The sequence below is a fragment of the Notothenia rossii genome (genome assembly GCF_949606895.1).
Source record: "Notothenia rossii genome assembly, chromosome: 1".
NCBI lineage: Eukaryota > Metazoa > Chordata > Actinopteri > Perciformes > Nototheniidae > Notothenia > Notothenia rossii.
In genome coordinates this window covers 16,413,078-16,438,611 of record NC_136912.1, presented here as the reverse complement: position 1 = coordinate 16,438,611, position 25,534 = coordinate 16,413,078, and the positions used below count along the sequence as shown (strand labels likewise).

Below are 25,534 nucleotides of genomic sequence, written 5' to 3'. Positions count from 1 at the left end.
AGAAAATCCCCATCTGTCCGTACACATCTTCACAGTCATGCATCACACTCCACCACCTTCAATTACGTGTGTGTGTGTGTGTGTGTGTGTGTGTGTGTGTGTGTGTGTGGGATGCCACTGGTAGGTAAAGCCCTGAAGAGGGTGAATGGTCCCTCATCTGTCTCTGTGCTCACCTGGAGCTGGACGAAAGCAGGTTGAGGAGAAAAGAGTAAATGTGGAAGGTGACCTTCATTAAATAACTGTTTCCACCCCCCCCCCCCCCCCCTTACACACAATGTGTAAGCAGTCTGTAAAGCTGCTGTTACACTGTTACACTGTGATCTTGTTGTGTAGGTGCCTGATAAATGTCCGGCATGGTGCGGCCATGTCGACAGCACACACATACATAATAATGTACGCATAGTACAGACCATGATACAGACACACACACACAAAATGTAGTGTAATCGCAAAATTCACAGCACCATTCTTTGAACAGAGCTGTGGACGAGCTGAGGAGAAAAACATTTTGGGAGAAAAGTGCCTTAAGCTCTGTGATGCGCCACACAAACAACCACCCTGGGTGTTGGGATGCGTGGGATGAGGGCATGTTGGAGATAATGTGAGAAGACAAGCTGCAGAGAGAAGGGATTAGCTGATGATGAATCAGTTGTACACACACAGTGTCAGAAACAAGGGGTTTTATTTAGACACTAAATAAAAGACTAAGTGAAGATTTCAGAAGAAAATATAAAAGTTTTAGGCTTCCTTGCTCACTGCTGCCTCAAGGGGATGCTTGCCGCTTTTTCAGTTCAATTTGTTATTCTCCACAGTGTTTTGGTCCACCTGTGAAGAATCCTTTTTAATTGGAAACGCTGGGCACATAATGTTTTATCATTGTGCATTTTACTTTCTGGCAAAAACATACTACCTTAATTTAAGCTCATCTTACCACAGCTGTTAGTGGGACTGAAAAGAATGTGTTAAAATTAAAGTTTCTTGATTATAGAAGAAAGATGGAGGTGGTGGAGGAGTGCATGAGTGAAAAATGCTTTTACCGGTGATGATGCCGTTCTTATCTTCAGGCTCCGCCCAGCTGACTCTGAGAGACGTGTCCAGGATTTCAGTGAAGCTCAGGTGACGAACAGGTCCAGGTGCTGGAAAAAACATACATCAGATTTAATGGGTAATATTTTAATGACATCAGCAGTACTGTTTTAGGAAATCATGCCATCCACACAAAGCACACAAACCCATTGTATATGCAGCCCATTACTTTCTGCCCTTCAACTCCACACACCACCTCCTAATCACGTCAGCATTGACCACCACGCACACACATGCAGTCAGGTGCAAGCATGCCTGTCATTTCTCATTTCATGTAGTGCTCTCTAACCACTCTCCCTGCAGAGCGATTAAGCTATTCATCTGAGACATTCAATAACACTCACACACACACACACACACACACACGCAAAAAGCTATCATCAAGCAAGAATTACACCCACCGTTAACCCTGAAACCCGCCCAGCACCCAATCAATACCAGTCCATGGCGCTGTGAGAGTGTGTGCGTGTGTGTGTGTGTACACACACGTCTTCTAATATCCCTTTCCCACTCGATAATTGCTGGTTGGTAATAATTGCTTGTCGGTCTGGCTATAGGCTATTGTGTTTATTTGATGGTGCGACTGTGTGCATGTGTACTTGCAACTGGGAGTGGCAGCTATTATGTTTATCCATGGAACAGTAGGCTATAAATACCAGTATGCCTGGAAACATAGAAATTATTTCCCTTTAAAGAGAGACAGTCGAAGAAAAAAAAAAGGGGGGGCAGCTAAGAACAAAAAGATTAAAAAGTAGACTAAAGAAAGTATGAGCCTGAGAGAAAACATTGTGTTCACAGCTGTGACTCACACTGATACAAAACAGCTGGACTGAACGCAGAGCAAATCAAAACACTTTCATTATTATTCACAGGAGAGGCTGATGGCGTTCTTTTTCTTCTGGCTTTATTCACATTGAAGCATGAGTGGGTGTTTGTGTGTGTGTGTGTGTGTGTGTGTGTGTGTGTGTGTGTGTGTGTGTGTGTGTGTGTGTGTGTGTGTGTGTGTGTGTGTGTGTGTGTGTGTGTGTGTGTGTGTGTGTGTGTGTGTGTGTGTGTACGTGTACTCACTGTCCTCATGTGTCTGCAGCAGAATGGGGGAGCTTCTGGGGCCGTCTCCAGGTGTTGTGAAGCAGAGGGTGGAGCCAAAGTACCAGTTGAATTTCTTCAGTCCGCTGACCAATCCCGTGTGGCGGGAACCGGGGTAGTCCGGGGTGATGGTTACCACGATAACCTCCTCTGGAAACTTCTCTGGCCACACCAGCAGCTGTGTCGAGTGAGAGAGATGGTTAGTGGAGATGTCTAGGTCAGTAGCTGCTGTAGCTCAGTCTGTAGTGACTTGTCTTGGGTCGCTGGTTCAAGTCCCAGTAAGACGTGTCCTTGAGCAATGCACCAAATCCACAACTGCTCTATGGCGCCATAAAACATGACAGTTTTCTCTGACACCGCTCCATAAAGAAGATGCATGTGTTTGAGCACGTGTGCATTCAGACCTCATGTGTATAGGTCCTGTGCATGTGTGTACTTGTACTGTCTATGTTCATACTAACAGACAGACCACAGAAAGTGGCTGCTTCTTCGATAATCCATGACAGTTATGAGTTTGTTGCACAGTATATATTGCAGCTATCATCTGCACATTGATTCATCGTTCATTTCTTGGAATAGTCTTAGAGTTTGTGTGCAGTGAGGCGCACAGTTGGAAGTGATAGGATGAACACACAGTTAATGACCATGAAGCCATTCACACACTTGTTTGTTTTTAATATTATTATACTTAAAAGCCTTGCAAGCTACATCATTTGTGCGTATTTAGTTCACATGCCTAAACTAATGTTTCACACAGTGACTTTAAGTTGCAATAGTCAGTCAGTTATTTTGTTTAGTCATTATTTTAATCAAGCAGTATTAGCTTGAGGCTAGCAGGTCCAAACATTGTTATTCAGGCTGCGTTTCTGAGATAAAAACTTCGTACCAGTTAGAGCTATTGTGAATCTTCTTATGAATCAGGCTGATTCCCATGGGTTTATGTCATTAAAGTTTAAAATTGCCCAATGCTATTTACACATTTTCAAAATGGCAAAACAATAGTCATGTTTCATTTCCGCTAAAAGCTTTCTGCGCTCCAAATATATTAAAATGTAAGCATTTATTTACGTATGAATTTAGCACTTTACATAAATTCCTGCCAAGAGGCCATTATCAGTCATAACAGCATCTGAAGTTTGATTATTAGTTCGACTAAAGGCCTAATGAAAAGTGAATTTGCCTGTGTTGTGAGTCTTGATTCATATTCAGAACCACACTAGTTTGGTTTGCATTATTGCTTTATACACAAAAACAACAGGGAAAAGCACACACTTACATATTCATAATGAGAGTTAAGCCATGGGCAAAACTGTGCGTGGCACAATATTTATAGTTCCTAGTTAGACATTAACTGGCTAAGATGTGAAGTTTTCATCAGAATAATGCAGTGCAACGGGTTAGAGGTAAGCAAAAGAGCTGTTTATACAAAAGCTGCATTTAATTATAGAATTGAACATGTCTTTTTAATAGCATACTGTTGGTTAGACATTTACATTCATTAGCAGTGCGTTGCCGTCGGGATGCAAAGCAAAGCCTCTGTTTGTTTCTGAAAACGCTGACCTGTATGCACATTGTCTGAATACTGTGTTCCCAATGCTTTGCAAACACCACGACCGTCCAATTTGTTGTCTTAAATCTTCACTGTGTTGTCAGCTACAGTGCATCCGGAAAGTATTCATAACCCTTAACATTTTTCTCATTTTGTTGTTACAGCCTTATTTCAAAATGGATCGAATTATTTATTTTTCTCAACATTCCACACACAATACCCCATAATGATAAATAGAAAACGTTTTTAAAGAATTTTTCGCAAATGTGTTATATCACATGTACATAAGTATTCACACCCTTTGCTTTGACACTGAAAATTGAGCTCAAGTGCATCCCGTTTCCACTGATCCACCTGTAGTAAATTCAATTGATTGGACATGACTTGGAAAGGAACACACCTGTCTATATAAGGTCCGACAGTTGACAGTGCATATCAGAGCACAAACCAAGTCATGAGGTCCAAGGAATTGTCTGGAGACCTCAGAGACAGGATGAAGGCACAGATCTGGGGAAGGGTACAGACAAATGTCTGTAGCATTGAACGTCCCAACGAGCACAGTGGTTTCCATCATTTGCAAATGGAAGATGTTTGAAACCACCAGGGCTTTTCCTAGAGCTGGCCGCCCAAACCAAACTGAGCAATGGGGGAGAAGGGTCTTAGTCAGAGAGGTGACCAAGAACCCGATGGTCACTCTGACAGAGCTCCAGTGTTCCTCTGTGGAGATGGGAGAACCTTCTAGAAGGACAACCATCTGTGCAGAACTCAACAAATCAGGCCTTTATGGTAGAGTGGCCAGAAGGAAGCCAAAGGCACATGAAAGCCCACATGGAGCACCTACAGTAGAGTACTCTCAGACCATGATAAACCAAATTGTTTGGTCTGATGAAACCAAATTTGGCCTGAATGCCAAGCATCATTTCTGTCTGGAGGAAACCAGTCACCGCTCATCACCTGGCCAACACCATCCCTACAGTGAAGCATGGTGGTGGCAGCATCATGCTGTGGGGATGTTTTTCATCAGCAGGAACTGGGAGACCAGTCAGGATCAAGGGAAAGATGAATGCAGCAATGTGCAGGGAGATCCTTGGTGAAAACCTGCTCCAGAGAGCGCTGGACCTCAGACTGGGGCGAAGGTTCACCTTTAAACAGGACAATGACCCTAAGCAAACAGCCAAGATAACAAAGGAGTGGCTTCAGGACAAGTCTTTGAATGTCCTTGAGTGCCTCAGCCAGAGCCCAGACTTGAACCGGATTGAACATCTCTGGAGAGATCTGAAAATGGCTGTGTGCACCGACGCTCCCCATCCAAGCTGATGGAGCTTGAGACAATCTGCAAAGAAGAATGGGAGAAACTGCCCAAAGATTGGTGTGCCAAGCTTGTAAGACTTGAGGCTGTAATTGCTGCCAAAGGTGCTTCAACAACGTATTGAGTAAAGGGTGTGAATACTTATGTGATATTTGAGTGTTTTATTTTTAATTCATTTGCAAAGATTATTCAAAAACGTTTTTCACTTTGTCATTATGAGGTATTGTGTGTAGAATGTTGAGAAAATAAATGAATTTAATCCAAATTGAAATAAGGCTGTAACATACAAACATGTGGAAAAAGTGAAGGGGTATGAATACTTTCCGGACTCACTGTAGAGTATGTCCTCTTTCATCTGGTCTGATTCTCTGCACAGTAAATGATGTAAGAGAATAGTAACCAACACTGTTAATTAGGCAACAGGCTTGTTTCTGTACAGTATGCAGTGTTACTGATGGCATACAAAGCGTGACCCACACTCGTTTTCTCCACACTGTCCTTGTACGGCATGAATTCCTATTATCACAAGGTCAGCAATGTGCGAAAACTTGTACGTGAGGTCAATCTTCACTTCGATGAATAATACAAAAAACTTGATGAGATTCAGTTGCCCTTACTGAACAGCGTCGGACAATCTTCTGCTGCATCGTAAACCAAGACAGCGATATATCAAAACATAGTTAAAGTTCATTTAATCAGCTTTGTGCAGTGTTTCCTATACACAACACATTATTACGTATAATCCCGCTGACAGGAAGGAGGCCAAACAATGTGGTGTGTAACCTTTGGTCCAGACTATTAACCATGAGCTTTTGAAACATCATCATGCCCTTCATCTCATCCTCACCTTTAGACAGGCGCCTCTCATAAAGCAAAGTGTTTAGGACTCCCATGCTTCTCAAAATACCAAACCACAACCATCAAAACAATGCAACAATCATACGTTCATAAGTTCTATAGTTTCAAATGAAGTCCAAATCTCTAAAACTTGAATAATGTATCAGTTATATATATGCCCATAAACAGTCTTCTTAGGGGAAAAAACAGAAGCATTAGGATCCCATATCTATAGTGCATGGATGTAGTTATAGCTATTAACCATATACAGTGTCAGTTTTGTCTTTACATTTTTCTAGGATCTTTTTTTATACACTCTGTAATGGTTTTAACAATTTATGCCATTTGGCTCTTAATTACTTTTATATGCCATTTGTCTTTTTAATATCCTGATTCATCTTATGTATTTTATGTATTTATATGGATATATTCATCATCGCCACATTTGTTCTATAGTATTTCTGCACTGGTAAAACAAGTATCTGGACTACAGGTTCAGTTAGCTCTTAATATATTCCCAGTTACATTGTACATGTCTCCATTATAATATAATATTTCCGACTGTGTATCTATATACTGTCAAGATTTTTAAAATAAGTGACAAACGTATGTTGCCTGATACACTAAAAAAGGTTTGCTCTATCACTGTACAAACTGCCTATTATCTCTACAATCTGAAATAAGAACCCAATCAGAAATAAAGGAACTTCCTAACGGGATCTGTTACCCAGAGAGAGCTAAGTGGCTGCTTTCTCTCCCCGCCTAAAGGGTGCCGCACTGCGAAGTCTGACATGGTAAAAGAAGGATTTGATTGTACTTCATTATCAGTACAGTACAGTTTGGGTGCATTAAGAGTGTGCTGATCTGACTCCCTGGAGCATCTGATGCCACTCCTCGCTCAAAGGGTGCTGGATGATAGGGTCTGCTGTTGAGATAGTAACATGTGACTTCTAGAACTGATTGCAATGGAAACCCAAAGTGTGCTGAAGAACATAGAACAACACAAATGGATCTGCCACATGCGGTACATCATGTATAGGGCAGAATTATTTATAAAGTGTTCCATACACTGAGCTGGTTAGTGCATATAATGCATATACTGTATATTTCTGCATAATTTGCTGTCAATGCATCTTTTTTTCAAGACGAGAATTCAAATGCAATCCCATTAAAGTGGCAATCTGGAAGATTTCCATTTAAATAAATGTCTGTCAAGTCAATATCTATCTCCCAATGAGGTTACACAATAGTGATGCAAATATTGCAAAATGTATACATTTGCTGTATTATGAACTGTGTATCTGTGGCTATATTCCCAGGAAGAAATGCTGCATTCAATTACTGCTAATGCAAACCAAACATTTCCTTCTTTTGCAGCTTCACATAAAAAGAATTTAACTGGCCAATCGCGAGGTGACTTTTATTATTATATATTTTATTATCACAGGAAATGCAATGTGTTTTTTTATAGAAGGTTTAACACTGGCTGCTATGGATCATTAAAATGCATCCACTAAACAACAAAACTGTCATTTTTGTTGCATTATTCATAGCTGATTAGTTTGAAATATTGCAGGAACAGCCAGAGAGCTGTTGGATGAAGAGCTGCAGGCAACAGGATGGACACCTCCACCTTCTCAGAAAGGTAACCCCCTCCTTCAACACCACCAACCGCTACTTTCACTTTCTCCACTTTCTCCACTTTCTCCAATTATTGCCTGACTTCTCTTGCTACCCCAGTATTCTGAGACATGTTGTATTAAACTACATGTCCTGTTACCATCAGGAACAGGGCTAAATTAACCAGGACTCAAATGGCAACTTGAATGTAAAACTATTGCTCTGTTCTTCGTCAGTAAGTATGTTTAGATAGATGGATAAAATGATAGCTGGAAGGAAACATTTTAGTAAGAAAGAAAAGAGAACTTGTCCTGAACTCCTCTCCACTTCAACAGAAAAACTAAAGTACGTCATATCAAGACAGCTTCAAGGACATGGAAAACGCATCAGAAGTGGATCTTTGGTTCCCCCTCAGGATATCATTTATTCTTAAGGGTATTGTATACAGTCAGTGATCTGTGGGGGGTGAGATGAGATGAGGATTTGCTTCATATCCTCTTTTAATTAATATCATTATCTACTGTCCTCTTACTGGCACAACATACCAGAAGAGGCACATCCACATGCAGCGGCACGAGAGGCTCCACTGATTCTGAGTGGTAAAGAGTGGTATCCGGAGATAGCATCAAAAAGCCACATCAAACAGAAAGAACGCCATATAGTATTTATCACCAAACAAAGACACAAACATCCACACGCACACGGAGCCAGTGACGCGTAGCAAGAATGGGATGTGTTTTCTTTGTCATGTTAATCCGTTCCTTAGGGGTTGGATGCCACAATAAAGTGAAGAATAAATCAGCTAGCAGAATTACTACATACAGTATAGATCACTCACACTGTTCAATCCTTGGCTCTCACCCTGCTCCCCATTATCCTGCTTCTTCATTATCATCTCCTATTTCTCTCCGGTCGCTTGCTCCCTATTTTCTCAACACGTTCTCTTCACTTTCCCTATTTAATCCTTTCTCTTTTTCCTCTATCAGTCATTTTTCATTTCTACCTTGAGCTGAACCCTCACTTGGCTGGGCTAAGCGTTTGGGTAAACAAGAGCAAGGCAGTGCATTCTGGGACATGACCTATGAGTTGGAAGTCCTATGAGAGGTTAATAAGGTTTTTCACCAAATGTATCCACACACCAGAACAGAGGTGAGGCTTTATTTTAGAAGCAGCTATCTCTATCTTAATTCAAACTGTGGGATTGATGTAAATAGATGAATGTTTTATTATAGACTGTTTTTTGAAATCTTCTTTAAAATATCCACAGATAAGAAGACTTGGAAATGAGAATTTAGTATTAATAAAATACTGGCTCTTTACTTATCTGCCGCGATGCATATTTAATATCATTTGGATTTTAGTATCGGGGCAGGGGTTGTTTTTACTTTTAATAAAATCCTGATGAAGGATAAGTAACCCTATGAGGACATTAGGCTTACATTAATTTTTCTGTATCATTAACTTACAATTCAAATAATTACATTACTTATCAATCTCTCAATGCAATAACGGTGAGATGCAGCCCACATGACACACGCACACACGCACACACACACACACACACCCCCACCCCCCCACCCACCCACCCACCCACCCACACACCCACACACACACACACACACACACACACACACACACACACACACACACACACACACACACACACACACACACACACACACACACACACACACACACACACACACACACACACACACACACACACACACACACACACACACACACAGAGGCTTACCTTGTATCCTTGGTTGATGCCATTAATAAACTGCTGAGGCGGCGGGCTCCATGTGAAGCGGATGGTAGTCGAGTTTATAGCCAAAACTTCCACTTCCTGCGGAGGTGCTGTGGGGACTAAACACACAAAAACACACACGCATTAACATTAAGCAGCAATGTGTCCACCACAGGGAAGTAGATGATTGTTTGGATACATTGGAAAAATATACAGTAACAAACCTGGAGCCCTGAGCAACAACAGGGTTCTCAGGGTTATGTTTTCTACTTTTTAAACACGTGGTGGTTGGACATATATTATACAGCACCATATTTCAGTATTTCACATTGATATTCAGTTCATTTTTTAATTAAAAAATATCTGCTTGGCTTGCAAAAGTTAAATGCCAAACCTACGCTGATATTCTCTGCTGATATTCTCTGCTGCAAAATGACCTAATTTTTCAATGAACTTAATCTCATCTTTTGTTTTAAGCATTCTTGTGTTTCAGAGCATCAGTTAAGGAAATACTAAGTGAGAGTCGGGGACAGCCCATTCAGGGACGGGCACTGAACAATGACGGCCTATAAAGACATTGAATATGATGAATCAAACCTATTAAGTCTACTGGTCAAAGATTTGAGAGGCAGACAGTGGAGGCAGAACGTCAGAGGACTGGCTGGAGTTCTTGGCTCAGACCTGTAGCAACGTCTCTCTCTCCTCTCTAACAGAGCAGCCCTGTTACACTTTAACACCTACATGATGTATGGTCGCCATGATTTATTGAAAAAATTACAATGTTTTAGATACAAAAATCATGAAACTGGATTTGTATTATTAACTTACAGTAGGCACTGCAGCAATTTAGTATTGCATTCACTGGAAGTTTTAAAATGGAAAGAGCCAGGTTGTAATAAAGAATTGACAACACCATAAATAATCGAAATCAAAAGACAAGTTTTGGATCTTGTCTTTTAAATAGTAGAAAATATATGCTTTCTGAATGCCCACTTCTTCCAAACTCCACATCTATACTTTGTAATGTGGGTCTTCTGTTAAAACATATGCAATCCGAAGCTGAAGGTTCTTTCTTTCAAAGTCCCTGTCTAAAGCCACAGAAAACACTATCTCACAAACTGCATAGTAAAAAAAAATATGACCAATAAACTGAAGTTATAGTGCTAAGTTAGAGAAGTGCCCCTTCAAATTCTACATGTAACTATTCTAACCATGGAAAATGTATTTACTTGCTTAAAGGTGGGGTAGGTAATTCACTTCAGAAACACTTTTTGTTATATTCCATGGAATGCTCTTAACATCCCGATAGCAATGAATATATGAAATGCTTTGACAATAAATCCATAAAAAAATTCACCTGTGGAAGCCATGGCGCTGTAAAAAGCACGACCAATCATTTTAGCCGGCCCGGCTAAAATAACTGGATGGCCTACCTGCCTGTCAGCCTTCCATCTGTGTAAAAACTTATCTCGTGCCCTCATTGGTCATGTGCGCGTTCCTGTGTGTTGGAGGAGGGGCTCTGTAAGGAAGTCTGAAGGAAGGGGCAGATTTTTGTTGGCTGCGTATTTTCAAATCTAGCGCACTCGAGCTGGTTTCTCCATGTACTCACCTACCCTACCTTTAATACATCTATACATTCTTCTAACAATCAGTTATAAACTAGGAGACCAGTTGTTCTGTGTTTGAATTTGAATGTCAGTTCAAAGATTTGAACAATAAAAAATGAAATAATAAGAAGTCAAACAGAAGCAAAAATAGTAATAATTGATAGAGTAAATAAAAGAGCAGCAATAAGTCTGTTTGAAGCGTTTAAAACTTGTCCGAGGCATTCATCATCCACTAGAGAGTGAGATGGAGAAGACAGGGTGCTAAGAGAGATAAGTAATTGTATATTACAGCAGTTTCCTCTATGAAATGTAGGGGGAAAGTAAACAGGATGCTGTCTGGAGTTAAATGTGGTAAACACCAGTGACGTGCGGTGAGGTTCATGGCTGGTGAGGCACTGACTCTTTCAGAGTCAGATTTACAAATATTATATTTTGACCTTAATCGAAATATTCGGTTATTTTCAAAAGCTTTTTTAGTCTGATGCTTCGATTCATTTTAAACAGACCGTTCAACAAAAGGATACCCAAAATCTAAATATTGGATTGTTCTCTCTTAGTAAGATCCCATTTTCATTACAATTGTGGTCTTACCTTGACTTGAAGATGAAGTCCATGCTATCCTTCTCGACAACAATCTCTATTACTTTTTTGTAAAAGTCCTCCTTATCTTCCTGTAGTTTGAAAAGTCTAGTTTGTTGTTTGCGTCTACCGTCTCTGCGTAGAATAACAGTAGCAACAAGAACCTGTGGGCTCACGTGCGCCCCCTTCAGTGCGGCAGAGGTTATGGCTGCCTCTCCTGCTGCTTTTTTCATTGCCGTTATATGATGAGACCAGCGAGCCTAAATATCATATATACGTGAAATAAGTTATTTAGAGACTATGGATGGGGAGGATACATTTAATAAAGGGATCTACAAACATTACATTGGTGACCTACAGTGAGATGATAACAGGCTTGCGCTTAGTGCCCGCGCTCCAGACAGTTTCTGTGGGGTGACTCATTCTGAGGTGAGGCAGAGCTCATCTGTGCCTCACCTCACCCCACAGTAACTGGCTTGAGCGCGCTCACAAAATAAGTGCCCGCGCTAAATTAGTGCCCGCGCTCCAGCAAGTTACTATGGGCTTACGAGAGGCAGAGCTCGACCCTGCCTTACTTCTCATCGCTACCCGTAGTTGTAGCGGAGCTCGGCAAATTAGCTGATTTTGACTTTAAAAAGCGATTGGAATCATACATAAATCACACTTACATCATAGATCAGTGTAGACATTTTATTATTATTACTATTTAGTTTTTCTTTAGTTGTTTTCCCGTTACATTGGAGTATGACAGGTGAGGCTCCGCCTCCCCTGACTGCACGTCGCTGGTAAACACAAGTAATGCACTGATTTATTCCTTCCTATCCAAGTATCGTCCACTGGGTCTCGTGTCTTTTCTTCACATTTTCCTTCATGGAAGTGTATAAATGTTCCTTTATATGTGATTATTTATGCATTATATAGAATACATCACGGCAGCAGTCAGCAGAGAAAGAGGGTCCATGATAACCCTAGGCAAGAGGAGAAGAGTGTGACCGTGAAATGTGTGTGTGCAAGTGTGTGTGATATACATACAGTATGTGTGTCGGTTGGCACATGTGATGGTGATTACACTGTAAGGGGTTTATGCTGATGCTACAGAGCCACAGAGTGATAAAGCACTGTTGCATGATGGGAATGCCCTTTACATCTTACATTTGAGCCAAAGAGGCCATGAGACACAGAGAGAGAGAGGAGAGGGAGAGATAGTGAGAAGAGAGCCAAAGGAAGAGAAGACAGAGAGGGAGAGGGAAGATGAATTGATGCTCTCCCTTCCTCCCCCCCGCCACGCTGACTATACTCCCGGGGATCGGCTTCTAGCCCCTCGCAGCTCACAGCCGCAGATAAAACACTAAACTCTTTGCTCTGGGGGATCCTAATATACGCGTACGGCTGTGTTTGAGAGAGCGGGAGAAGAGCAGTGTTATCAGAGTCCAACACTGAGTTCAATCACATCCTCTCAGAGATAGTGAGAGAGAAATGTCCAATCCATCGCAGACACTCCCATTAAAACACATTAGAATAATTAATGAGCCTAACTCCATCTCCCGAGTCTATAAACCTGTCCTGAACTCTTGTAATAATGACAGTGAGTTTTATGTGCACATGTGTGTGTGTGTAGTCCAGCCCATCTTTAATAATGATTATATACTGTTGAAATAAAAGTCAGGACATTTTTAGAAGAAGATTTAACCCCAACAACTACTTCCTCTCGTCTCCCTTTAACGTCTTCACTTACAGTCTCCTGTCTTTCACTACATTCACATTGATTTATGTTTGAAAGACTTTGAAGTGTGTTCTTCTGCACAGCCATGTATATTACAACACACTATAAGTATCATATAATATATTTATAGAGCAGCACAGACATTAACTTCCTCCAGCTCATCCTGTAGCACCCTGAGGCCTGATGGGAGGTGTAATCCCTCCAGCAAGTCCTGGGCGGCCCATTGGGTCTCCTCCCAGTTGGTTGAAGCTGATTTATGTGTTTGAGGGGACGCCTCAGGAGCAACTTTGACTTGAGTGTGAACTACATCAATTGGCTCCACTCGAAGCTAGAATCCTCATCATATCACTGAGAGAGAAGCCAACCAGCCTTTGGAAGTACTGCCGCCTGAAACTGTGATCTCAGTAGTCTATCCAAAAACTCACAAAATACAGAACCATTATTAAAACATGCTACCATTACAGAAATGGATGTGTAGTGGGTTTTAACTAGGGATTTATGCAGCCACATAATTGCTTCAAAATATATCCACATCAAAAGCAAATCTGGGAACATTTAAAATGACTGGATAAAGACAATGAATATGATCAATTAAATCTATTAAGTCTAAGATAGATTAGTGGCTGGAGTTGTTGATTCAGACCTGTAGCAACATGGGAGCAGTGGGCAGCTATTGTACAGCGCCCGGGGAGCAATGGGAGTGAGGGGGGAAGAGGGGCGTCCGGTGCCTTGCTCAAGGGCACCACGGCAGGGCAGGAGCTGAACTGGGACCTCTTCAAGTAGCAGTCCACACTCCATATTTTAGGTCTGCTCAGGGACTTGAACCGGCGACCCTACAGCTACACTGACTGAGCCACTGCCGGACATATCAAGTTCTTTGAAATAATTTTGTTTGCTACGAACCCTACTGTATATATAAGGCCTTTATATCTGTGGACTATTCTCTTCCTTATTATTAATAATACAGGTCTATCCTTTTATTTTGCTCTGCAGCTACTGTCCATTACCCAAGCTTACAACCACCGAAACGTGGGGGCCTTGGATCTTTCTTACTCATATAGGAAATAAATGGACTGTAAATGGACTGTACTTATATAGCGCTTTATCCAGTCTTTAAGACCCCTCAAAGCACTTTACATACTACATGTCATTTACCCATTCACACCCATTCACACAGAGCAGTGTACCTTACTCTAGGACCTAACACCGTTGGCCATGCCATCGGGAGCAATTCAGGGTTAAGTATCTTGCCCAAGGATACATCGACATGTTGACTGCATGGGCTGGGATCGAACTCACAACCTTCTGGTTGAAAGACGACCACAGTCCCTCACAGCCACAGTCGCCCTAGCTAGATAAATAAGAAGAAGTAATTGTGTGGGATCAAGTTTGGTATGTTGACTTATCAGCTAAAGTATGAGAAATAATTGCTGCCTTATTTCCAAATTTAAATAATCTAGTGCTTTGCAATAAATATATTTATAGTTTTTATTTGACCATAAAGGAAGCACTTTAAAACACTCCAAGTTCGTCTCAACCACATTTTCCTCCAGGGCAACATTATAACAAAGTGGGAACATGTGTGCGTTTAATGGGAGATTGCCCACAGATGAGGTCTTTTTGGTCCAGGATATAATTGACTCTTGGAGCGAGAAAGATCTATGTGAACTTCGTTAAAAGAATGTACATTGAAAGTGTATGCTACTGTAATGTTTATGCTAGTATACATTAACTCTAGGGATATGTGTGTATGCATGGGTGGACGATTGACATAATGTCTCAAAATGTCTTGGTACATTTGCTTTGTCCTTCAAGCCTGTGATATAAATCTGTGTGTGTGTGTGTGTGTGTGTGTGTGTGTGTGTGTGTGTGTGTGTGTGTGTGTGTGTGTGTGTGTGTGTGTGTGCGCGTGTGTTTTGTTAACTCACCTCCCTGCAGAGTGTACTCGGTGACAGGACTGCTGTAGACGCCCAGGCCGGCTCCAGTGAAGGCAGCCACCTGGATCTGGTATTGAGTCCAGATGATCAGATCCTTCAGCAGACAGTAGTTGGTCTCTGGGCTGCTGATGTTCTTCTCCTGGTAATCCCCTGGCAGCCCCGCCAGACGGTACCTACACACACACACACACACACACACACACACACACACACACACACACACACACACACACACACACACACACACACACACACACACACACACACACACACACACACACACACACACACACACACACACACACACACACACACACACACACACACACACACACACTTGTTGTTTGTAGCTGAAGTGGCAGAGCAGATGAGCCTGAATAGTTGGGGTTTTGTTGCCTGTCTCTTCCTTCTGACTTTTTAAGTGCCTTTGAGCATGACGATAAACGCAGAACTGCTCCTCATATGTTTACTTTATATATGTTTCAAGAAAGTACTTGTTCTCCCCTCTGGTAGGAAGCTGCGGCCCATCAAGACCACATCCTCACCCCAAAGGAACAGCTCTTCATGACGGCATGAGGTCTCTTCAATAAGGCCTTGGACCCCCACTGATACAGACTCTTATCCCACCCCATGGGATCTTCAGGTTGAATTCAAGTTACGTAAGCCTACAGATCTGACTATATGCATTACATTAAACCTTATTTATTATTATTATTATTATTATCCACATTGTGCATATTAATATTGAACATGGGAACATTTGCATATTCCATCCTCTTCATAAAACATAGCTTTTATAAAAATAAAAAAAATAACTTGTTTGTATCTCTATCATCTCTCACGCTTCAATGTTAAGGATCAAAATACAAACCACATATCTTGTATATATAAACCTACTTGGTTTAGATCATGAAATACAAATATATAATAAATGCATTATAACCACATTTTAAAATAGAAATTAGAACAAAATAAGTGAATAAATACTTTGAAAATAGCTTAAAGGCACATCCCTACAGTATGTCATAAGTACATGTTTTTGTAAATAAAGTATTTTTGCTTTACCAAACTACAGTTTTCAATGATTTACCCACAACAATAATGACTTTTTTTTTCATCTTGGTTAGTTGATAAATAAGACAACAGGTCCCCTTAATGATATACAAATACATCATCATACTAGGGTGCATACTGTATAAGTCTCTGAATACACATTGTCAAACAAACAAACCCTTTCCCCTCCACACAGTATCGCTTTGTTGGCCTAATGAGAGACAGAGGATGTATTTGAAAGGATTTTCTGGTGTAAGTTGCCTGAATCATGACCGAATGCCCTAAAGAATAAAACCCTTTAATGCCTGGTAGACATCTCCGAATAGTGCACCTCCAAGGCCTCACTTTACTACATGTGATATAAATGTCCACTTAAAAGGATATATGACCCAACTAGACAGGGAGGTGTAATACCACTTAGGTATTGTACATATCTGATGGAGCTGAATGGAGTAATAATCCACATGTCAGCGTTTTAATACGGAGCGTACCCCGTAACAGGATATTTCAACGTTTCACCGGCTGAGTCAGCGCCCTATCACACATGCAAACTGTATACACACACTAACACACTCATGCACACTGATACACAAAGCGAGAGTGTGCTGGGGGCTGACAGAGAATCTTATTGGAGAGGAGATAACCCCTTTCTCCTCTCCCTCCACCTGACACACTACTACTCACACTGGGGGAGGAGGGGGAGGGGGAGCACATATTAAAGCTGGAATGATACAGTAGAGATGTATGAGCGTGTAGTTTCATGTTCAACTGATTTCTGAAGTGGAGACCGACGATACACTGAACGAGGATAAAGACCTGATAACTTCTACTGCAATTATATGCAAATTGTGTGTGAGGCAGCTGATGACAGTTTGATTACACCCAATGTGTCACACTTTAGGAAGACATCACAGTGAAGGACAGAGGACCAAGGGCAGCCAGAGCATCTGCACTTGTGTGCGATTGTTTGTGTGGCTATGAATCTGATAAAGAGGGATAACGGGACAAAAGAATATGTTGTAAACCTAATTACAATATACATGATTAGAGATGTCCTCTAAATCAGGGCTGGAACTAACAATTATTGGGTAATCAGACAGTTATTTTTCAGCAATGTTCACTTCATTTTTATTAAAATAAATGTCTGTTAAGCCATTATCTTTCACCAAATGAGGTAATTGAGATTATGGCCCACGGCCCACCGACTGACCGCCCTCGTATTTGCAGCAACACAGTTTGAATACCTGGGAGGTGAGAGCCAAAAAAATCATGCCTGCAATGACTGCATATCGCCAAAGGTGCCACCGAGAACAAAATCTTTGATAATCTAACATTAAAATGTCAGAAATTCTTAAAAAGGCCTGTCACAATACTCCAAATTCCATGGCGTGAAATTGCTTAATTTGTCTGTCAGTCAAATTAATATAAATGTTTTATATTTTCAGTAGAATAAAAAGGCAGAAAAAAGTATGTATACCTGAGCACATATCCTCGGAGAACTCCATTCAGCTGGGGTTCAGGCGGGGGCTGCCACTGGACCATGATGGACTGGTTTGTCCGTCCACTGGCCACAATGTTCTTCGGAGGAGCGCTGGGTGCCTCTTCCCTCAGCATCAATCTGACACACACATAGAAAGAAAGAAAGAAAACACATACTTTTGAATATGTTTATTTGGTGTTTTGTAATGAGAACATTTGTATTCCTTAGTGTTGGCAGGGTATCTGTGCGTTTCATCTTATGCAGTTAGCAGTTTATTTCTTAAGTAGATTAAAACAATTATTTTCCAAGAATCTTCATCTTTTCTAGTCTGCGGGTCAGACTGTCAGCAAAAACATTATCATGTTTGTCACTGGAGACACATGGGACAAAGCTGCAACTTACAATGGAGAATCATCTCACAGCCTAAGCAGCTCTGATTAATTCCTATTGAATTCTAGGCTCATCTCTCTGATCCCTCGTTCTCCACTTGTGTCATGCAATTTCATTTACTACATTTGCTTTTCATCTCAAATGGCTATATTGTTCATTTGTTTCCAACAAACCACCGCGGCTGCTGATGGAAACATTTAACGCATCACTTCCAGCGCGCCAGAGGATTCCTCCTGGTAATGATCGACCTGACACTGGGTGTTTAAAACAACAAATGTAAAAGCGTTCATGTGGTCGGTATGAGTTGAATCACAACTGTGTTTTATTAACTGGCTGATCATAACAACAAACATGCACTTTGTGCTGCTTATGGCAGATTATTGTTTATATTGCTTTTCACTTAAGGTTTTTCAATTTCAAAGTTATACATACAATAATTCTTTGTCCGAGCAGTTTTCTATTTCAAAGTTAACCCTACTACCACAGTAGCCTCGGTCAGCCAGCTCTACAGTAATGCAGCAACATATATTTAATCACTATTAATTGAAAATGAACCAAGAGCGTGTCTTTTTATTTCTAGCAATCCTTCACCCTCTCTGCCCTCTTCAACTCTCCTCTATGTCTCCAAACCCTTTTCCAATCTTTCCATTCGACACTTTGATCCCCTACTTCATTTTTTCTCTCCCATCTGCAAACTTTCACCTTTCATCCATCGTGTCCTTTGGCCTCAATTATTTCATCCGTCTATCTTTTACTCATCTCCCTCCCACCTCCCCTGCGCTGTAAACCCCTCTCTACTACCCCCCCCATGCCCCACCGTGATTAAGGCTCCCAGCCCTCTCATGGTTGGTAAAGCACACAGGCTGAGCTGGTCAGCCTCTGGCTTTACTGTAAGCAGCTCAGCTAACGTAATCAGACCCATATGTGTCCACACACCAAACAAATTTCTACCAGCTTAAGACAGACTGCTACATCCGATGGTCTTTTCCCTTCCATGGATTATGTCTGGAGATTTACATCCCTCTGCCCCCCCTCACTTCCCCTCTGTGCCCCATGTCTCCGAATGATTCTCGATGAGCTATTGAGCCATTAGCCTTGGTATGCCTCTCTGTATTTGTGTGTCTGAATCTTTATGTGCCTATGAATGTGTGTACACATTCATATGTGTGTTTGTGTGAAAGTAAGGGTGTGAAAGCTGTTAGCTGGAGACTTGCGCAGGCGGATATATGGCACAGGCCAGTGGTTTTACAGCTGTGCTTTACTTCCATTAGGTTAGGCACTGTCAGACAGCACCAGGTGCTGCAGGAACACACACACACACACACACACACACACACACACACACACACACACACACACACACACACACACACACACACACACACACACACACACACACACACACACACACACACACACACACACACACACACACACACACACACACACACACACACACACACACACACACACACACACACAGGCTAATGGGCCTAGTGTGAATGAGATGGCATTAGTGTAGCCGCTTGGAAATGAGGTATATATAATCCTCAACTATGCCACTGCTTTTGACTGAAATTGATGATGCACATTAATGCACACACACAAATGCACGCTACACAAACAGCCACACACCCATACAGTATTGAACAGATGTGGTCATTCACTATTTGCCTCAACGTTAAACACACACACGCACACTGGCATACTTATACTGGATGGCAGAAACTTCATGTGAGTTGCCTGATTTCCCTCCCAACCGTTTACGGGTAAATATTTCATACAGTGGTTCAGTGTGAGGACAGCAACTTCACACCAGGGAGGACAGTAAATATACAAACTTTAACTTACGCATACACTTCACTTTCCCTCTGAAAAAACATCTAACATACAAACTAAAAGATAAACATGCACTGAATCCAAACAAATCAAACACAAACTGTAACTTTGTCTAAACGCTGTGTGACATACTTTTCTGTCCCTTGTTATTAAAGAAAGAGCACAGAAAGGAGCTTTACATGTTATTCTAGTGTGTGTGTGTGTGTGTGTGTGTGTGTGTGTGTGTGTGTGTGCGTGCGTGCGTGCGTGCATGCATGTGTGCGTGCGTGTGTGTGTAGGGCATGCATTTTGTGAGTTTCTATGCTGTGGGAATTACTAAAAGTTCTATCTGTGTCATTTTCCACAGTTTAATGCCCACTGGCTTTCTCTGTAAATCCACATACACAGCGACTGTTAAAGTTAATGGTGTTACCGGGATGTTAAATCTGCCTCTATTCAAACAGGATAGTAAAAGTTTGATCCAGTATGGGTAGGAAACGGGGAGAAATGAACAGGAATAAAAAGGAAGAGAGAGAAACCATATATGACATGATTGGGTGAAGCCAGCCGAATAGATGAGATTATTTTTTTCTTGTTTGACACTTTGAGTCTTGTCTGCTTTAAATGTTGTGCTGTTTGCCTGAGGCTAAAAGCAGCACAAGCGGAGGAGGCTGACACAGTAAAGAGACTTTGTCGGGGAAAAACAGAAGCTTTGAGCCTTTTCTCACAATGAATCCAGACAAGCTGAGGCATACATTTCCAACTGTGCTTATATGTACTTTATGTTTGTCACTTGATTAAAAACAGTTTGATTTGTAGTGACATTCCCTCGTTGGTCAGTGACTTTTCTTACCGCATACCAGCAACAATGCTTCAAAACAAATACAATCTGATGCTCGATGCTCTGTCCTTATTGTAGTGTGGTATGCAGAGCACAAGAAATAGTCCATGTAATAATATAAAATAAGAGAATTTTGAATCAACAGTTGTAACACTGGCTGGCAATGGTGACTGCTTCTTAGTCACACAAAAAAGCAAAAGATTATCGCAGCTTGTGTTTACATACTGTTCATATACAAAGCACTCAATGATTTAACAGTTAGTTTAGAAGATGAAAGCGGAAATGTCACTTTTAATGCTTCCCTTTGGTGGTCACAAAGTAATGACTGCAGCAATGTAATGATCACTGACAATGTTTCAAATTATTTCTATGTGAGTTTGAAAGCAAAAAAATTGCCTGACATTAGGTTTATGTAGGTAAGTGGTTCTCAAACATTTTCTGTCAGGCCCCCCTTTGGAGGAAAACACAAATAGTCACGTAATGGGCCAAGTTAACATTTACTAAAATACATCAATATGAACGTTAGCATTCCTTTAAAAATAAAAAATAAAAATCACTTTGCTAGAACAGTGATAATAAAACAATGCTCCATACTGTAAGTCTGTTTGCTCAAAATAATAATAAATAATACAATTGTGCAATCCCTTTGCTTGAACAATAACTTATAATACTTTGCCACTTTGCAATCTGTACAAAACAATGAAAAGAAAGAAAATGCTGATATTTGGCAGAAAAGTGTGTCTGATCACAGCATTAGTGGCTGCAATGAGCCTGTTTTACACAAGACATTTTTTTTAAACGGGGGTTGCAGGCTTGACCTTCCATCCTCATCATGTACATTAGAGTTGTGCAGCTCTATTTAATGACCTTTCCAAAGCGTTTGACACCGTTGACCATCGCATTTTGAAGCAGAGACTACCCAGTATTGGCATATCCAGCCATGCAGTGGGGTGTTTTAGGTCCACTTTTATTCTCTATATATATCAACAGTTTAGGTGAAAGTGTGAATGAAGCTACTTTACATTTTTATGCGGACGATACCGTGATGTACTGTGCAGGTCCCTCCATTCAGGAGGCTGGTGTTAAATTACAGGCTGTTTTTAACATTATTCAGACTCAGCTCTCTGAACTAAAGCTTCTTTTAAATGTTGATAAAACCAAGGTAATGCTCTTTTCAAAAGCTAAAAAGACTACAGACACTGCTTTGGATATTTTTACTATGCAAGGACAAGTACTCTTCAGGTCATTAATCTGCTTAAAAAGCTGAGGGTTAGACTAGTTTTCTTTTTCAGAAACAAGTCCTGTTTCTCATTTGAAGCCAGGAAAAGGCTAGTCACTGTGACCTTTATACCTGTGCTGGACTATGGTGATTTGATCTATATGAATGCACCTGCCCATTGCCTGGAAAAGTGAGATGCCGCCTATCACAGTGCTCTGAGATTTGTTACTAACTGTAAAGCACTTTACCCTGTATGCCAAGGCAGGTCTGCCTTCACTAACTGTACGGAGGCTCAGTCATTGGTACATGTTCATTTACAAAGCCATGTTGGGTAAACTACCTTTTTATATCTGTTCTCTGATCTCTCGACAAATTGAAAGTACTCATTGCCTGAGATCTCATTATGTTGTTTTATTAAATGTGCCGAGTGCTAGGACTGAAAGCTTTTAGTTGTGCAGCTCCACTAACTTGGAACAGTCTGCAAACATGTTCAAAACTGAGGACTTTGGTTCCCCTGCATCATTTTAAAACTCGGCTGGGTGACATGCTGATACTCATGGTACCTGTCACTGTAAATAGAGTTTGTAAACTGTACCCTGTACATTATGTTTTATGTCATCCTTATTGTTGTTCTGTTGTTTTTATGTTACATGTGAAACTAATGTCCTGCAGGTCACCCTTGAAAAAGAGATCTTTTGATCTCAAGGTTAAATAAAGGCTACAAACATTACACCTGTGTCCTACAGCACCCTCATAGGTTTCTAAGTGTAACTACACGACAGAACAGTTCTGCCGGTCATGCCGGCGCATAACACATTTTTTTTTGAACACATTTTTGTCATAACAATTTTTCCTCCTGCCTCTGCCTGTTCTGGCAGGAACATGTAGGACATATAGCTTATTAACTATTTTTAGAAAATTCCAACTAACAAGGGCTACGCAGTATATGTGGACGCAGCAAAAACTGTGATTGCAAGAATGTGAAATGCTTGTAATCACGGCCATTTTGATGGAAAAACCAGCTGTTTCTCAACTGGCAGAGCTTTTATCAGAGAAAGCCTTCTCGCTGCAATCCTCTTGATGTTTCCTCTCTATAGTTTTAATAAATCACTCACTATGCTATGGGCACCTTTAACATCAATGCAGCCACAGTTCACCACAGACATATCATTCAAGATTGACATGCTGGAAAGCCGAGGACAAATCTCTAGTAAATCTTTAAAGCTCCTGCAGCTTTAATTTTTTACATTGAGTGTCTGTTAGTGTGCATGTGATAGCATTAAAAGAGCATTTTATTTTCTCTCGTCAGTTAATACAGCGAGTGTTAATATCTGAAGTGTTATGATTCAAACTGAATTAAAAATAAGAGCAAAGGCAAAGAGAATTGAGACAGATGCTTTAAACTTCTGAGGCATTAATGCATAATCTGTCTCTCCTCTGTAAATGATTCCTCTTTAAAGATGGTAATGGTGTGAGTGTAGGTCATGCATGAACAGCTCTGTGTGTGTGACTCCAGCTGGTGTAATTGGATTCGCCAAGAGAGATTCTGCATTTAGAGGTAATGTTTTTCAACTTTGATCACATTCATTCATATATTCTTATAGTAGGTAGATCTCCAAGGACACCTTTTCCTACACCAAAGCAATCATTTGCAAGCTATAAATAAGAAAAAGTGAAGCAATACAGAAGATTAAGAAGTATGAATTAATGCTGTTTTGATAAAGACTTCTACAGGACAAGAACAAAATGGGAGAGTGCAGAAGCAGCTGGAAGTTCAAACTTTAGTAAGGGATTTTTGTCATGAATATTACAAGATTCTCCTTCCCTCTGCCCTGTTCCCTCACTCTGCCCACATTACTGCATTTTGTCATTTGGAGCTTGCAGCTTCTGCAGGACATTTTCAATCCCTCAATCTCCCGTTGTGTAAAGTGCCACGCGCGCCTTGGCATCTACGACTGCTAATGTGCACGTCTTATCCAGGCAGACATCCAGCAGATGAAAAGCAAAGTGTGCATGGTTACATATGAGACAAACACTGAAGAAGAGAAGTATCCATCTGCTCTGATACACTAACAAGTGATAACTTGTCCATCTGCCAGCCTTTCGTTTAGACAAGATTAATGCAATCTATTCTCCAGCCCCCAAAACAACCAACTTTGGACTGTAGAGTGGGTTGGACACAAACAATACACTGGAACATGCAGGAGCAGAAGAGAGGCGCAGCAAGGACAGGGATAATAACTGCCAATAGGCTGAAGACGAAGGAGAACACAGAAAGATTCAGGGGGATAACAAAAGAAATAGAAGAAGTACAAACTGAATAGAAGGAAACTGAAAGGAGAGTGCCATCTGAGATGTGTGAATGTGAAGCGTTCAGAGTCCTGTTGTTATTGAGAGTCTATTTGGCAAAACCACAACTGGCTTCTGCTGCCTGGTCACTCTTTTCAGCCAGACAACACCGTGATTGTGTGTGTCTACTTTATACAACTCGGCCACATCTGTTGTATTGTGTGTGAGTGTCACATAGTTGGTGTATGTGCAGATTCAGGGGCCAAATTGGTAGTAACTACTTCAACCCTCTATCACTGTATCCAGTTCTATCAGTGCTAAAGCATCATAATTACCCCCACTAGGGTTTTCTCATAGGATAAACACACACACACACACACACACACACACACACACACACACACACACACACACACACACACACACACACACACACACACACACACAAGTACGCATGTCCCATACACATCCACGGCAACGGATGTGATGAATATAAATTGCTCATTGCAAAGGAAATTGATTCTAAACAAAAAGAGATGCTTTGTTGGCCCTTGCCTTTTTAGAATCTATCTTTGTTTCATCAACACTCTAAATCCTTTGTCCCTATCCCTGATCATGGCAACACACTCGCACACTAAGATGCACAAATTAGAGTGTGTAGGCGTGTGCACATTATCTCTTTTCACTATAGAAGGGTTCCAGGTTATTCATTCCCAGTTTGTGTAAGGCAGTGTGACCAAGTCTATTACACAGTGGTGGAACAGGGTTATACAAATAAAGTGTATTTCTTACACAGCACAGCAGTGCTACATTCGATTTTAAATGTGTTCATGCTATTTAAGAAAACCTTAGTCTTCACAAGTAAGTTATGTGTGTTTAATAAAGCCTATAGTGTGTGCTGACTTACCTCTGCGTCTCAGCGCTGTACTGACCCCGGCCCACTTGATTGACAGCACAAAGCCTGAACTGATAGGTCCTGGCAGGTGTGAGCCCGCCCACTGATACCTCGCTCACCACAGGATCGACCTCTGATAGGTAGACCTTCCATGGCGAGTCTAGACAGAGGACACAAAGATTAGATGCTGATGATATCTGGTTGAGGCAGGACAAACAGAGACACTCAGGGCCCATAAATCACAAAGAAAAGACAGGGGGAATAGATAAAAGCAGCAAGGAGGGAGAGAGAATCAAGGGGGGGGGTGGGGGGGGGGGGTAAGCTTGAGAGAATTATAAGAAAAAAAAGATCACAGACCTCAATGAGAGAGAATGTTTGCAGGGAAGAGGGGGATTAATAAAGGACCACAGATGCTTCTCTATATTGTTGCCAGCTTATCTCTCAGTGTTCTCCTGAAGGAACC

The 25,534-nt window shown here is 41.1% G+C and overlaps 1 protein-coding gene across 1 annotated transcript in view; it reads right to left on the bottom strand.

Moving 5' to 3' along the window:
* LOC307016549 (protein sidekick-1-like) overlaps positions 1-25,225 on the bottom strand; it is an 80,005-nt gene extending 54,780 nt beyond the window's left edge. The window contains exons 1-6 of the mRNA XM_079645675.1: positions 25,084-25,225; positions 17,617-17,757; positions 15,078-15,259; positions 9,244-9,359; positions 2,155-2,350; positions 1,038-1,136 (exon numbers count right to left, since the gene is read on the bottom strand). Of these exons, the coding sequence (XP_079501801.1) occupies positions 1,038-1,136; positions 2,155-2,350; positions 9,244-9,359; positions 15,078-15,259; positions 17,617-17,753 (730 nt within the window). The 5' untranslated portion in view covers positions 17,754-17,757; positions 25,084-25,225. The remainder of the gene's footprint in view (positions 1-1,037; positions 1,137-2,154; positions 2,351-9,243; positions 9,360-15,077; positions 15,260-17,616; positions 17,758-25,083) is intronic.
* Positions 25,226-25,534: the final 309 nt, after the last annotated feature.